Consider the following 15495-nt stretch of genomic DNA (forward strand, 5'->3'; position numbering starts at 1 on the left):
GAGTGAAAGTACGTTCAGTGAACACATCACTGAACATGCACCATTCCCTCGCAATGACAGTCTCCACCACCAGATCCGCGAGTGATTCAGTGCTTCAGTGATTCACAGACCACAGCGTGTTCGCTGCTGAGCTCAACTGAACGGAGAAAAGAACAAATCAGTCCAGGAAGTTATTCTGTTCAGTTTGTTCACTCAAAACAATTCATTCTTTTGAACGAAACGATTCAACACCGATTATTAATATAATTACTATTTTTTTTAATCATATTTTAGCCCTTAGTGTCTGATTGACTGTCACTGACTTTGTGATTACACTGCCTGCCTACGTATACACCTTTGCATCCCTCCACTCCTAGCTTCCCCTTCTTCCACAGGTGCCGGTTGGAGGTTACTATGGAAACCAGGACGGTGATGAGGAGAGAGAAGGAGGAGCAGTCATCGCAGATGTCTCACAGCATGCAACTGTCCTCACAGATCAAGAAGAAGACCTTCACTTCCAGGTGCAAACATGAACTGACATACAGCAGGACACAGTAGCAGAGCATTATCCTTTTTATCCCTGACAGTAAATGCTTTTTTCAAGGAGTAAGTCTGGTAATTTTACATATAAGTCTTTCTTTCTTTGGATATGTTCAACAAATCGCACAAAACAAACTACGAACAATAATAACAAGAATATAGTATTATTAATATCTGTAATTCCAAGCATTGTCTGTGTAGTCTGATATAAGGTTCCTGTGAGTCATGGAGATTAATTTTGAAACACCAGAAAGCCACACTATTGCACAGGGTGATGCTGTCACAAACAATATACCCATGGACAGTATCCCCTCCCCTCCCCCACACAGTCCTGCTGCTGTGCACAAATCCACAGTTGAAAAACATTTCCTAATATTTACTATATATATTTAGTACGTTTGAAATAACATTTGCTATAAAACCTACAGTATGCAAGGGGTTTAGGACATACAGTCATTAAAAATAATATAACTACTGTACATATCAATGTAATGACTTGCATCCTGAATAGGAATGAATGAGATGTGAAAAACAGAAGCCTTTGAACCACTGCTTCACTTTGATAAACTAACAAAAACAAAATTACAACTACAGCAGATAATTCACTATTGACAGATTTACTTAGTCAGTGACCAAGTACAAAAGCCAGTGACACATGAAAGGTGTTTGTCAGGGAAGACAAGACAATGGCTCATTTAGTTTTACCACCAATATCATATAGTATTTCTTATGACCCCTAACAGTCTCCTTACCTATGGGACAACACTAATAAGAATATGTATAATCATTATTACCGAACCGCAGCTCCAAACTTTCACCTTTAATTTTACAACAGTAAAGAAAAGTGAAGTTATATTCTTTCACAAGTCATGAAGTCTCATATCCAGCCCTCAATACTGATTTTAATTAACACAAGAAAGAAGTCATGTCAGTGTCTAGAGATAATTCATTTTTCCTCAAGTGTGTATAGTGTATCATTGTATAGTTTGTACCACCTTTAAACGAGACAAAATAAGTCAAGTCACTGTGATGCTATTAGAAAGAACACTTGTGGCCACAAACACAAAACAGTCATGAAACAGGCTGATTAATATTGCAACTTAGATTAGGTTAGATTATGTAACACTATAGATAATGTTTTTATTAATTTAAAAAAGGACTAATTAACACATTAACAGAAGTTGCATTGTAGTTTGCCCACATTTTACCATCAGAGAACATTATTAATTAATCTTCTACAGTGTTTATAGCTGCTGCCTGAATGTGCACTGAATGTGTACAAAAGTACTACCTGCACCGTTCTCAATGAGGCAGTGTTAATACATTTCAGTCATTGCCCTTTCATAACTTCACTCTGATGATTCCAGATGCAGGAGATGCACAACGTAGAGAGTGCTGTGCACAATTGCAAGGCATACATTCCAACTTGAACTGTAAATTTGGTTAAACTTTAAAATGGATTTTCAGGAATCTGGCAGAAGATGAGGATTACTGTGAGTCCACTACTGTTATGGAAATATGAGAAGTTGGACACAGCAACAGTTGGTTAAACAGCATGAAAAAGCTGTGTGAAACTGTGTGTGCCCACTTTACAAGATTAGGAACTTGAATAGTAACTGCTCTGTACACAAGATGAACATGGGCTTTCAGCATTGGTGTAGAAATTTACAGGGACCCTCACAGTGATGGTGATGGAAACCATGACTTAATCTTACATGGTCCACCAAAACATGTGTAACAGCACATGTAATGGATATTTGTGAATCTACACCTATAGTACAGACCTGTCCACTTGCAGTGTCCAAAAGGACAAGAACAAAAACAAATAACTGCACAGCAGGCACACCAGTGCTCCTAAGTGCAGTACCATTGTCATTTGTCCCTGTCTGCAGTGAGTTATTTAATTATTATAACCTGTGGGTCTGCAATCTTCATCACTGAATGAACAGACCTGGATCCATTTCTATCCTCTGGGACAATGAAAATAAGTTATTATTCCATCAACCTTAGCTCAGTTGACCTTTAAGGTCAAATTTCTGCTTTGTTAAAAAAAGAAGCAAGAGAGAGAGAGGGTAGGTGCACTGTAAAATCCATAGAGAACGCAAAGTGCAATCAAAATTATCTTCATGTAAGACTGAAGCGTGGCCACCGGGTTTAGCAAACAAAACAGTTTAGGAATGTATTTCTGCTTGTTCATACAATTGCTCACAGGTAAAGTTGTCAACATCTATGCAACCATGAAGACAGACTGTCCAGTGACTCTCTGAGGTTTCCTCTTTTTCATTTCCTCCTGCTAGTTAATATTTTGAGGAAGCCAGCTGTTTATATACACATAAACACACAACCCCCATTCTCCTGCATAGTGACAGTATCATCTCTTACAAAAGTGCCCATTCATGTGGGAGCACATGCATCTATGTTCCTGTTCATATGCATGTTTGTTTCTGTCCCTGTGTGTGTGTAACGCTATTGGCTGTAGTTGAGTGATACTGCGCAGCTGCAGGCTCTGCACTACATTACATTATTCAATGGCCTAAGCCCCTCAGCACACACTCAGGGAACCTAAACAAAAGGGGAAAAAAAACAGAAAGACGACAAGAAAAGCAGAAGTTGTCCTCCGAGTGCTGTGAAACGGGGAAATTTTCCAGCTTACAAACAAAAGAAAACGAGAAGTCATGTCAATTTGCATTGCCATGGCTTGTTGAAAGTAATGCCTGAGGCTAAGTAGTAGTAGCAACGGTAACTGGAGGTGTGTATATACACACCTGGGTAAATATACAGTGCAGTGCTGACACTCAAACTTTGAGATTTTTGTATTCATCCTTTCCAAATGAGCAGCGTTGCTTTGTTATTGCCATACTACTATACTTCAACAAATACTGTAAATATAGCTCTAATAACAAAGAGCAAGGAAAACATTCACACTTAAAATATCCGTCGCCGAGTTGTCATAATTACTCCTGTTAAAGTGCATGGAGAGCAAATGTATGCTTCTCCTGTTACCAACATGTCTTTCAACATCATTGCCTCAAGTGACCTTGTCGCTATCAACACATACCCCCTTGTCTTCATGGGGTTGCACACAGAAAAGGTCAGCCCAGTTTATTGTTGGCACTTTAAACGGAGCGCTTCATCTGTGTGTGTCTATGTGTGTGCCCATGATGAAGAGATTATTTAAAGTATAAAGAGACAGTAACTAGATTGACTTTACTGTGTGCCCAGTGACATCAAGTAGAACACAAACAGCTCGACTACCAGTGAACCCAGACACATTGTGGACTATGCTATGATACCATAGCAATTACAATTGCTATTGTATCAACCCATTGGATTGGGTCCAAAACACTAGCTCATAAACACCACACTGTCACCATTGGCAGAGCTCATATCAGCAACCCATGTTCCCCTTGATTAATAAGCTCCCTATAGACAACAGTGTTTGTTCACCAGTCAGTAAAAAAGGGAACATTCACAGAGCAGAAGCAGCTGATTATGGTCATAACATTTCACACTGGTGAGAGAAAACAGGTCAGCTGGATTAGCACCTTCCACATGGGAGGCAACTAGATTGAACAGATAAAAGGCTGGGCTATAGCTAAACAAGGGGTAAACTCCTCAGACAGCCGGCAGGCACTTTTGCATGTACACTCTTTTGTACAAAGATGATGGCTGAGATTACAAAACATCCACATAAAAGTATAGCATTTTCCAATTTAAATATGAGCAGAATCTGAATCTCTAAATCCTATTGTAATAGTTTAGACAACACAGGAGTGTGTGTTTACACTGAGCAGTGACAAATCTGCTCTGCCACACAATGAAGCACACTTGGTCGCTTACCCCTGAGCTGCGTTGACAGAGGGTATTAGTGTGACAAACAATACCAACATCGTATTTCAAACAGCGGCTGCCTTTCATGGATTCCCACCTCTTTGCAGTTTGAGTCGTTTTGTTTGATTTTTGGCTCCATCGCTCTAGTTCTTCACAACGAGAAGAAGAGACAGAATATCCATTAAAGTTTTCAGATCAGAGTGGTCGGCTTTTAACTGAATCCCTGAAGTGTGTGAATAAATTAAACCTCATATTATGTTTGTGTGCATTACTTGAGCTCTTTGTATATTGCCTTCTCTGCTGTTCAGAGTGGGAGAGTCACTGCTGCTTTCTAGTGGCAGAACAGAGTAATGGTGATGAACTTGAGATTGGATAATGTGCCATAAACTGTGACAAAATGAAAAGGCATGCAAGTATGATCACTAAATCCTTTCATCAATAGTATAAATAACTGTGAAGGATGACAAGGGAAGATATCTAATTTTTAATCGTTCACCTGTGTCATTTGATGATATGCAAGATATCTTGTGTTAATCAGGCTTTGTTTTATTCCCCTCACCTCAACGTTCTCTGGATGTGACAGTGATGAGGAAGCCTCCTACTCCGATTTCTATCCCATCATTCCTGCTGACCTGATGTCTGTCAAGGAGATCTTGAAGATGGACAACTTACCACGCCACAGGACATGGTGAGGCAAAGAAATCCAGTCAAATCCACCCACTAACCTTTAAAAGAACATGTGCAGCTGCATATTCATTTCCTCGTTTCCAATCATGTAGCATGAGGGCAATACACACAATTAAGCAGCTAAAGGTCAGGAGCTTCAGTTGACGTTCACATCAAACGAAAAAAATGTGATGATGCTTGTTCCAGACAGGCTGGTTTAAGCCTGGACTGAACCTGCTAAGACTTTCAAGGGCATCAGCATCTGGAGCATTTTTTTGCCTTTAATGGAAAGCATAGTCAAGAGAGAGACAGGAAATGGGGAGGCAGAGTATGTGTGTGTGGTGGGGGGGTGACATGCAGGAAAGGGCCACTCGATGGGGGATTCAAGCAAGCCTGCAGTGAGGACTGTGGCCTCAACACATGGGGCGGCTTCTCTACCAACTGAGCTAAACACCACCCCCAGCATCTGGAGCTTTTACCAAGAATGGTGGAAATGGACGGAAACACCCCGTTCCCCCCTGACTGGTTGGATCTGACAGAGAAGCCTCTCAGAATGCACAGGATGTCGAACCTCGAGGCGGATGGGCTACAACAACAAAAGATCACATCAGGTTCCATTATATATAAAAACAGCCTGGTGTGATGAATCTCAATTTCTGCTGAGGCATGCAGATGGTTAGGTCTGAATTTGGGATCAACAGAATGAATCCATGAACCCAACTTACTTTGTGTCAGCATGGTGGTAGGGTGTGGGGAATGTCTGTTTGGCATACTACTGTAAGACTACGAGTAGGCCTGCACGATATCAGCAAAATGTCCGATGTGCGATGACACCATTCAATATTGTGATGACGATATGACTTGCGATAAATAAGCAAATATTCAGGTGTGCGTATTAAAGGTAAGGGTAAGAGATCCTGGACAAACAGTTTGAGCAGGCTACATTTTGAAAATACACAATTCAAAAGTCCAAGCCCCTTTCCTCAGACTTCTCCCCGCATCTACGCCTCCAGAGCACAGGAATGCACAATACTTGTTCAGCGTTGGGTTCTCAAGGTGACACCCCACTACACGCAACATTATTGCAGATGACAATATCACGATGACAATGAAAATGAGATTAATCGGTCAGCCCCAGTCAATCGTGGTTTTAATTGAGCAGCGCAATTAATCACAACATAATCAAAAATCACAACCAAAAGGAATGTCCAAATGGCAGAAGCTGCAGTTTTTGATTAAAAAAAAAAAGGTACAACATTGTCGTGCATTGTTTGCACTTGAAGTGTTGTGTTGCTACAGTGACCAACAAATCATATTCTAAAGACGAAAAAGACATTAAACAATGTGTAAACTTCTTGTGGAACCCATGCGACCAAGAACATGGAGATTTTAAAGGATTGACTACATTGCTATGCTCAGTATTGCAAATTCACAACATAACACTGTATAATATTGTCATGTCACCCACCCCTGACAAGACTAATATGCTGGCAGCCAACAAATGTGGTTCAACTGTTGGTTCTAAAGGGCAACACATTTGCATACTTCAGACCAATTTAGGAAACCATTGCAGTCAAATTAATTCATCTGATAAACTGCACCTCACAGCTGCCAGAACCTGTTCAGATTATTAAAACATTTTTGACAAACTTTTAATGGCTTAGGTTCACAACAACAAATCCAGCCAGCACGGGGCATATTCAAAACCCTCTGTCCTCCCTCTTCATTGCCACTACCACATCCTTTTTTTGCACTTTATTTGAGAAAGAGGAGGGGGTCAAGTTTCACTGGTGCTTTTTCCCTGCAAGCCATTGACAGCTCAAGAGCTTTTATGCCAACAGAGTCTCAATAAGCAACAGAAATCAAGCTTCTTTTTTCTCTCTCCTCTGTCAGTAAAAGGCCAGCTGGGGACTTGCCCCATCATATGCCATCTCACGGATGTCAAGAAGCCAATAAGCCATAACCATTCAGCTGGGCCATTACAGCAGAGCCTTGTTCATTTGTAGTGATGGAGCAGAGGACGGGGTCTCTCATCTCACTAGAAAGGCCATATTAAAGCCAAAATATTAGTTAATTTGCATCAATTAGTCAATCAACAGAGGACTAACTACTCTTTCAAGCACAAAGGCCAGACTTTTCCGGTTCTAGTGCTTCAAATTGTGATATTTTGCAATAGTTTTTAGACAAAAAGACAAAAATCAATCAATTCATCAGATTTGGTTAGGGGTGACAGCTAAATTCATAGACCAAATCAAGAAATTAAGTACATTAACGGATTATGAATTCTGATCTCATCATCATTAGGTGGATGGATAAGTTCACCAGACACAAAAAGAAGTCAGCATGTGACTGGTGGATATGCTAAGCATTTTTAACTTATTATGAATCAGAATCCAAGAGGACTTTGTTAGGGACATGAAGCAGCCATCTTTCATTTTCTAAGTGTCTTAGGATCATGTTGCCAGGACAGGATTAGCGCTGAGCTGTCATGAGGAGGCTGTCATATCTAAAAACAAGTCCCAGAACAGGGATGCTCAGGTCACAGAGAACAGGAAGCCTCTTTTGACATAATTTGCTTCACCAAAATCCCCTTTTTACTGCAGGGGCACCTTGTCCTGTCTGGGTCATGCAGTATCTGAGCTGGAATTCAATACCACTTTCACATTTGGAGGATTAGCAGCAGCTGCTTTCCTGCTCTCCAATTCATCCAGAACCTGATTAGACTCTTGTTGTGTAAGAAAGGATTTGACATCTCTACTGTGTGACTCACTGACTTCTTCATCATTGCTAAAAATACCACTGATATATCCTTCCTCAAGCAGTGAAAGGAACCTCTGGCTTTGACAGTAAGTAGATGGATGGACAAGAGGTCACAATGAGAGCTGAAGAGGATGAGCAACACGAGAAGATGGAGGGAGAGTGAAAAGGGGAGAAGTCATCGACGGCAAAATCACCCCCTCTTGAAAAGACAAAACACATCTGACAGTAATGAGCCTCAGCTGCGGCAATGTGCCCCTGCCAAATTGGCATCTCATTAGGGTGCCCTCTCCCGTGCCACCACCATATCCCTCCATCTCATCATTGACTGTCTATCCCATCCGCTAACATACTTAGCTCTAATTCTAAAGTCTCATCTCCCTCTGAAGTGCTGAGACGAATATGGTGTGGATGGATATTTCGGGCTGAAAACCTAGTGATGCAGAAGATGATTGACTCCTCCCAGGATGAGGGAGGAAGGACGGAAGGATGAAGTTGAAAGCTCTCGAGGATTGGCACACTGTTTCTGGAGGGCCTGAGTGCTGCAAGATGGGGGAGCATGACATTTGTTTTGATTTGTGTGGAAATGAATGCGCTACATCTTTGTGCGATGGCATGTGTGGTGCCAATTGCATATCTACTATCAGATTCACATAATGGTTTCACCACTATCTTCTCCTCGTCGGGGTAACGTAAATTATCCCGCTGACTCATGCTTGCCTGCTTTTTCGTGGCAGGAGGGGTTTGCTGTTCCTCATACCAATAAGAAATATTAAAATTTCCATTTAGGGCAATAATTAAGCTGTAAACCCTCTCATACCCGCTGACTTGATGTGTTCCAGTGGTTCATTCCCTCAAGGCTTAAAATCTCTGAGCCCACACAGATTAAAAACACAGACAGGCGCACACACTTTACAAAACGTGCCCGTGGCTGAAAACATCTACAGTGTGTTTCTGGGTGCCCCAGAGTACGTGTGTGTGTGTGTGTGTGTGTGCGTGCGTGCGTGCGTGCGTGCGTGCGTGCGTGCAGTTGTCTTTATATATGCATCCATGCATGTGCATATTTATTTGCATATTTATTCATGCCGTTTGTGCATTTCACTGAATTATCACAAGCGTTTGTCGGACCATTCATGCTCTAGTGGCCATCAAAGTGCAGAGAAGTGTTTGTGAATATTTAAGATTCTGTCTCTGTTTGTTGTGGCAGTGTGTGTATGTGAAGTACGTGTTCAAATAATTAAGCCCTGGGGACCGTCAATCAAAAGGCAGTTGAAGATACACACCCCTCAGGCGATGTGAGAGAGGGGTAATAAAACGTTGCATTTAAAAGTCAGGCAAAATTCATGAGTGCTGATGTGTGTACACTTGCATACATATGGATGAAATATGTGCACACATGACAGCATGTGATTCCACGGACAGATGGGAATATTCAAAGCTATAATATATCGGAAATATATATTGCAGACTGCTACAGGGTTGATCTAGGACATATTCACAGTCTAGCTTAATCATTCCTATATAGTGAGGATGTAAATCAAAAACAGGCTTCAACCTCAGGCCACAGTTACAGCACCTTCCTATGATGCCCAAACAAAGAAAAATACAAACTTGTTTCTCCTGAGTAAAGAGACACAGCTACCTGCCATCACCGTGACAACAAGCTAGATGAAAGAGAAGTCAAGGATGTCACACAACTGAAGACACAGGATCGCTTTGAACTGTCCACAGGTGAAGGATTACTGCAGTGGCGTATGTGAGAGTACAAGCGCTGCATGTCGTCACCGTGATGTGAATCAGCAGTGGCGGCGGCAGCGAGGCTCAATATTCCACTCATCAACGCGTGCGAGGGTGGTGCTCGTGTGAAATGACACAAATGGAGCAGCAAACCACCAACCTCATGGCAGAGGCGTTTAAATGACATTTGTCTGTAAATAGAATGGGAGAGGGTCAAACAATGTGAAATTGCTTGTTGCTTGTTTCTCGTAAAATGCTTGACCCCTCTTGTTGCAATTCATGTTCAAACCTTTGTTTGCCGTCTTGAACTGCTCCTGCCATGGAGGTATGGGTCTTTGTGACAGCCTGCTCGAGATGGTCAAATGTAGCCAATTAATTCCTGTCAGGCTTCAGCAAAAATATTTTCTGCTTCAGAAATCACTTTGAATTTGTATATCAGCGAACACACAACAATATCTATTGTTTTATGCACTTTGCTACACAACTGTAAGTCTATCCTTTTTATCTGAAAGAACTATGTGCAAGTGCTACACAAAAAGTATAGTTCTTACAGATACATTTGTCTAAATGTAATCTAAATATCTTCAAACCCAATTTCGGTTAATGAACTAAGAATCAATTTTAACGAATAAAGCACATCATTTAAAATCATTAAATGTTCTGTGTGGAATAGGGAGAAGTACTGTATGTGAACCCTTCTCCTGATGATATTGACAAAAGCTAACTGGAGTCAGGCTCTATTGAACCTGGAGTCCAGTCAATGAAACAAGAGCTGACAGGGTTACACAGTCATCTCAGAGTTTAGACATTCAACAGTTTGCAGTCAGACAATATGTCTGTACTCTCCCTTGGATTAGGCATCCAGCTGGGATGAGTGCAAATGCCCAACGCAGGATGATGGGTGAGGTGAAAGTGAAGCTCAGAGAGAGACAGCTCAGAGCTCAAAAGAACCATTGGAGCTGATTAAAATCTCTATTCACGGGATGACCAAAAAACTAGAAGCTGGGTGATGCAGCAGGACAATGACCCTCAACCTCAAACTAAAGCTACAGCAGAATGACTTCAAATCAAAGAAAATCCACCTGTTGGAGTGACCCAGTCGGAGGCCAGCCCTTAATCCAGAGGAGTTGCTGTGGAACGGTCTCTTCTGAAGAGATGCTGTTCACACCAGACATCCTTAGAATATATAATATGAGCTAAAGCACTTCTGTAGAAAGAGCAGTCGAAAATCCCTCCTCTGATCCACAGCGGTTTGAGGTTATTGGCACCAAACGAGGTTTAACCACTTATTAAATGGCTGTCCTCAATAAAAACACATGGAAGATAATAATTGTGCAATATTAGTTTAGGGACACTGTGTTTGTAAGCACTGATCACATTTTATGACCAATTCATAAACTTCCCAGTGACAAATACTTTGCCCTCTGTTCCACCAGGGAAATACTGGATGAGACTCTGGCTGCTGAGGAAGAGTATTGCAGAGACAAGTGGACTATGTTTGGGAACGAGGTTGAGAAGGTGGAGATAGACGTTATCAGGAACCAGCATGTGTTACGCACACGAGTTGACAAAATGGCCCTACGCATACAGGTACAAGTCAAGTTTTGGTCTCTGGGTTCACTTGTACTCAATTTAGTTGACAGAGTAACATTTAGATTCTCAGCTTAGTTCATATGTTCAACAATCATGTTCACTGCAGCAGAGAAAGATTTTGCACAATTAGTGTAACATATTGAGAATGACAACTGAACCACTAACTACATCTTGCTCCTGCTAAACCACAACACAAGCTCATGCAGTGACATTTTCTTCTGCTTCTGTTCTGTCTGATTACTGTATCTGGTTTATCGTGTGAGCTACAGTACTTTACATTCTATCCTGCTGGTAAATAAATCTATCTAGATCCTTATCTGGCATAAACAATTTAAATTTTTATTACCTTACTGTATTAATATGTGTTGAAGACTTAGCTTAAAGTCCAATCTTCAAGGTTTGTTGTTTTGACTGGTTGTTTTGATATTTGCCTTTTTAATTCATGCATACTAAATTAAATACAGAGCGAATGTCTGCAGTTTATTTGAGATGAGCTGAGTGGATTTTTTGGAAACTACAGCATGGAAAACAAGGTCACATTAGTGACCTAGTTTAATCGACTAATTTAATAGAAATATTTATGCTTTGCTGGAATGTTTCTGCAGTTCAAAATCACAATCCAATTATTCAGGGTTATTTACAGTTTACATTGCATTTTTGTGTTTCCTTACTTTCTTTGTTTCTCTTATTCCTTGTGAAGCTTGTAGCACAAAATAAAGAGACACCGTATATATTTATCAGTATGTTTCTTTTCATCCTGTCTGAACTATTATTTATAAACTTCATCTTTCCTGGAACTTTATGCTCCAGGCAGAAAAGAAGGCATCTGCCCATATGAAGTACCTGGAGCATCTGAGTCAGAAGACCCCCGACTTTCTGATCCCTCTCAGACCGCACACTGTCTGGGAGGGCATGACAGTCAAGCTCTCCTGTACCGTGCAGGGCTGTCCACCCCCGAAGGTCACGTGGTAAGAGCCAAAGTCTTTGAAGCACTCAATTCTCTTGGCCTTAATTGCCCCTCTGTGAATCCTTTTCAAGAAATTCTATTAAATTCTATTGCTGGGGTCGCACTACAGCACAGACCAGTGTCATTTTTAATTTGGGCTCTTGCTTGGTTGGAGAGGTTTAGAGCAAAAAACATTTAATGGCCAAAAGTTATATCTGTCAGAAGACAACTATAAAGACTATGGCGCATAACTGCACTATCCTATTTTAACACCAAGCTGACATGATCCACCAGGCAGTCAAATCAACAAGAAAGTAATCAACAACAAAATTTGATAAGTTAAAAGCAGAAATACTACATGTTCCGGTTTCAGCTTCTCGATTGTGGTTATTTGTAGCTTTTCTCTAATATATTTGAGATATTTTAGACATCTGGAAAATGCCACTTGGAAGACTTTGGAAAATTTATAATTCACATAATTTTACCATTTTCTGACCTCATGTTGACAAAAAGCTAAATCAATAGAATAGTTGATCATGAAAATAGATTTCAATGGAATACTTGTAATGTGTAATAATGCCAAATATGTAATAAGGTTTTTAGAAGACTATCATGTGAGAGGTACGCTGGAGCATTAGGCTATGTATGCAGATGGCTGAATGTAAAGAGTCAAACTCCAAAAAAAGAATCATGGCACTACAGTTCTGAACCCTGACTTGAATACCGACCCCCATATTAATATGAAATCACCTGTGTTAATTCAAGCAATGTGCCAAACTGTCAACCTTGATACCTGAGCAGCTGAGAGACTTGCTGATGAAAAGGCTGCACGCTCGGTATTCATGAAGCTAAGCTGAGACCCAGATAACCTGCAGCTCGTGGGTTTCACCATCCCATATGGGACCCATCAAGCTCAATGAGGTGCAAAAAGCTGCCCTCAACAATGCCACGCACAAGACAGAATGTGTGATCAAAGGCCCCCTCTGGCTACAATAGTTTCAGCCAAACTAACATTTGATTAGTCTAAGACGTGCCCAAGTCATCAGTAGGCAAGTGCATGAACCACCCAAGTGCAGCCTGTTTTTCACTACTGCTTTGATATTAAGAAAATAAGCTTTTCATGTTTCAATCTAACTTTTCACTTCAGGTATAAAGATGGTGCACCACTGAGACTGTCTAGCCAACCGTGGAACTACAGTCTTAAGGACAAATTTGGTGTCATCTCATTGGAGATCAGAAGGTACTGTATGCCTTCCAGTCAAATGCCTGGAAATCTGTGTAGGAAACTACAATGCTTTGCTGCTTAAATTGAAATAAAAATAATGACATATTTGAGAAGCTTGTGGATTGAGTTTGGAAATCCTGTTATTGTATAATGTAGCTATCAAGCTCCAACATTCAGCATCATGTGCAACTCAGTAGCACAAGACAAATACGCAGTGAGAGCTTCAGCTTTGTAACTCTGCAGAGGCATCCTGTCAGCTACACCTTCAACTACTATCGCCTCTCACAAGGTAAATAATTTACTTCCTCCACCCTCCAGGTGCTCTACCGATGACGCTGGAGAGTATAAAGCAGTGGCCAAGAGTCACCTGGGTGAAGCTATGACCTTTGCAACACTGGTGGTAAACTGTGAGTAGTTTCTTCTTTCATATCAGCCTCATCTGGCCGGAAAACAATTATTAATGATACAGAGATCCGTTCACAAATCTACTCCTTCCAAGGACTGAAATAGTAGAGTTTGGTTAAATGGTAACAAGACACTGAAACACTCACGTACAATGTCAGTGGGACAAATCATCTGGAGGGGTATTATGGGATGGGAGGCCAAAATATAAATGCCACAGAATTTCAACTAGAGACAACTGGTTCACTGAAACTCAACAGACACAGCTCAAATCCCTTTACTGATGACCTCCAAATGACAATTACCTACACGATTATTAATAAAAGTTTGTTTTCATATTTTGAGACCCGAACACTCTTCAAATAAATCAAAATCTCAAAATTTCAGTTCACACAACCTAGAATTATTAACTTATATGGAGAATTTAAAGCTATATTTCATATTCATTTATAATAGATCCAGGAAAACCAATTGTGATAGGCAACTGTCTTGATATGCCACTATTATTTTACACATAGGCTACATATCAATATAAGTGAGCAAAGCAAATCAAAAATCTGCATGACCAACAAGGTTCATATAAAAACGCAGTGACCAAGAGCACTGACCAAAACATAAACCACAGCTGACAACACAGCAGCAGCAGCAGCAGTAGCACTGTCATCCACAGCTCAACACCACTGACATCCAGGGAAAAACAAAACAAAACAAAAAATACACTTGCTATCTGCGGAGATGCAGAAATGTGTGCACACAAGCAGGCAGCACACATTTGCAGTAGGAGGCATAATACAAATCAGAGCAAAACCAGTTCTAAACAAGTAGCCGAAATAATCAAAACAGTCTTACCTTTGCTCAAGGGAGTGGATGGTTGTGCTGAAGCCTCAGGGCAGTAGCTACCTCTCAGTCAGAGAAGGTCCAGGTGGTATAAGTCTCTGCAGAAGGCCAGCAACTAGGTGAGTGAATACAGATCCTGGTGTCCAGAGAAAATGTTCAAAACTGTACAACCGCAATCCTCAGCGTCCTCTTCACTCTTTTAACTTGTGTTAAAAAACAAACAAACAAACAAACCAAAAAAACCGTAAAACATGTTCCAGGTTTAAGATGGCGTCGGGGAGTAGCCTAGTGGAGCTAACAAGCTGCACCTGCCCACCGTTAATTAGCCGCTCAGGTGTTAGCTTCAGGGGCAGCAACTCGGCTGGGTTTCCTCAAAACTCAGTCCGTAGAGCTCCTGCACTCATCTCCCAACTGCAGTCAGTTACGAGAGGCCAGGAAATAGACTTGACGAAAGAATGACGAAATAAAAAGTTAATTTAGGTAGGCTATTCCCTCGATCTTACATTTGACAGAGAGGTCTTGTAAAACTTTAAAGGTAGCCTAGCCTACAACAACAGGAAATACATCAAGACTAACTGTTTTTATTTAATTTGAAGAAATACAGAACGAAATAATGAAACCAATCAAGACAGACAGAAAAAAAACTGTCCTGTTGTCAAATAGAAAGCTAGTTTAGATTGTAATATCTATTGCTCTGGGTTGGATGAGTGCCCCCTGGTGTTTTCCACCTATATGGTTTCCTTAATCCCCGGAGGTGGCAGCTCTCTTCCACACCGACTTCCTCCTCAGTCTGGTGGTCGGGGTCTGATCTGCAGGCTTCTCCTGCTGGCTGGCCTGGCTGATGATCTTGTCTTATGGAGGCTGTTTTTTCTGTCACACAGTGAGTGAGCTCATGGTTGAGTGAGAGCTGATTATTGAGCTGAGTTTTTAGCTGGCCAGCTCAATCTTCAGGGCCAGGTCCTGCTCAGATGATCTTTGTTGA

At 41.1% G+C, this 15495-nt stretch overlaps 1 protein-coding gene across 1 annotated transcript in view; it reads left to right on the forward strand.

Annotated features, from left to right (window-relative positions):
• Nucleotides 1-393: 393 nt before the first annotated feature.
• Nucleotides 394-15495, forward strand: part of myom3 (myomesin 3) — a gene marked incomplete at its 5' end in the record, with an annotated part of 52801 nt that continues 37699 nt past the window's right edge. Inside the window, 6 exons of the mRNA XM_083988927.1 lie at nucleotides 394-500; nucleotides 4934-5038; nucleotides 10947-11100; nucleotides 11914-12071; nucleotides 13197-13289; nucleotides 13593-13681. Of these exons, the coding sequence (XP_083845053.1) occupies nucleotides 394-500; nucleotides 4934-5038; nucleotides 10947-11100; nucleotides 11914-12071; nucleotides 13197-13289; nucleotides 13593-13681 (706 nt within the window). The remainder of the gene's footprint in view (nucleotides 501-4933; nucleotides 5039-10946; nucleotides 11101-11913; nucleotides 12072-13196; nucleotides 13290-13592; nucleotides 13682-15495) is intronic.

This window comes from Trachurus trachurus (genome assembly GCF_905171665.1).
Source record: "Trachurus trachurus genome assembly, chromosome: 16".
NCBI lineage: Eukaryota > Metazoa > Chordata > Actinopteri > Carangiformes > Carangidae > Trachurus > Trachurus trachurus.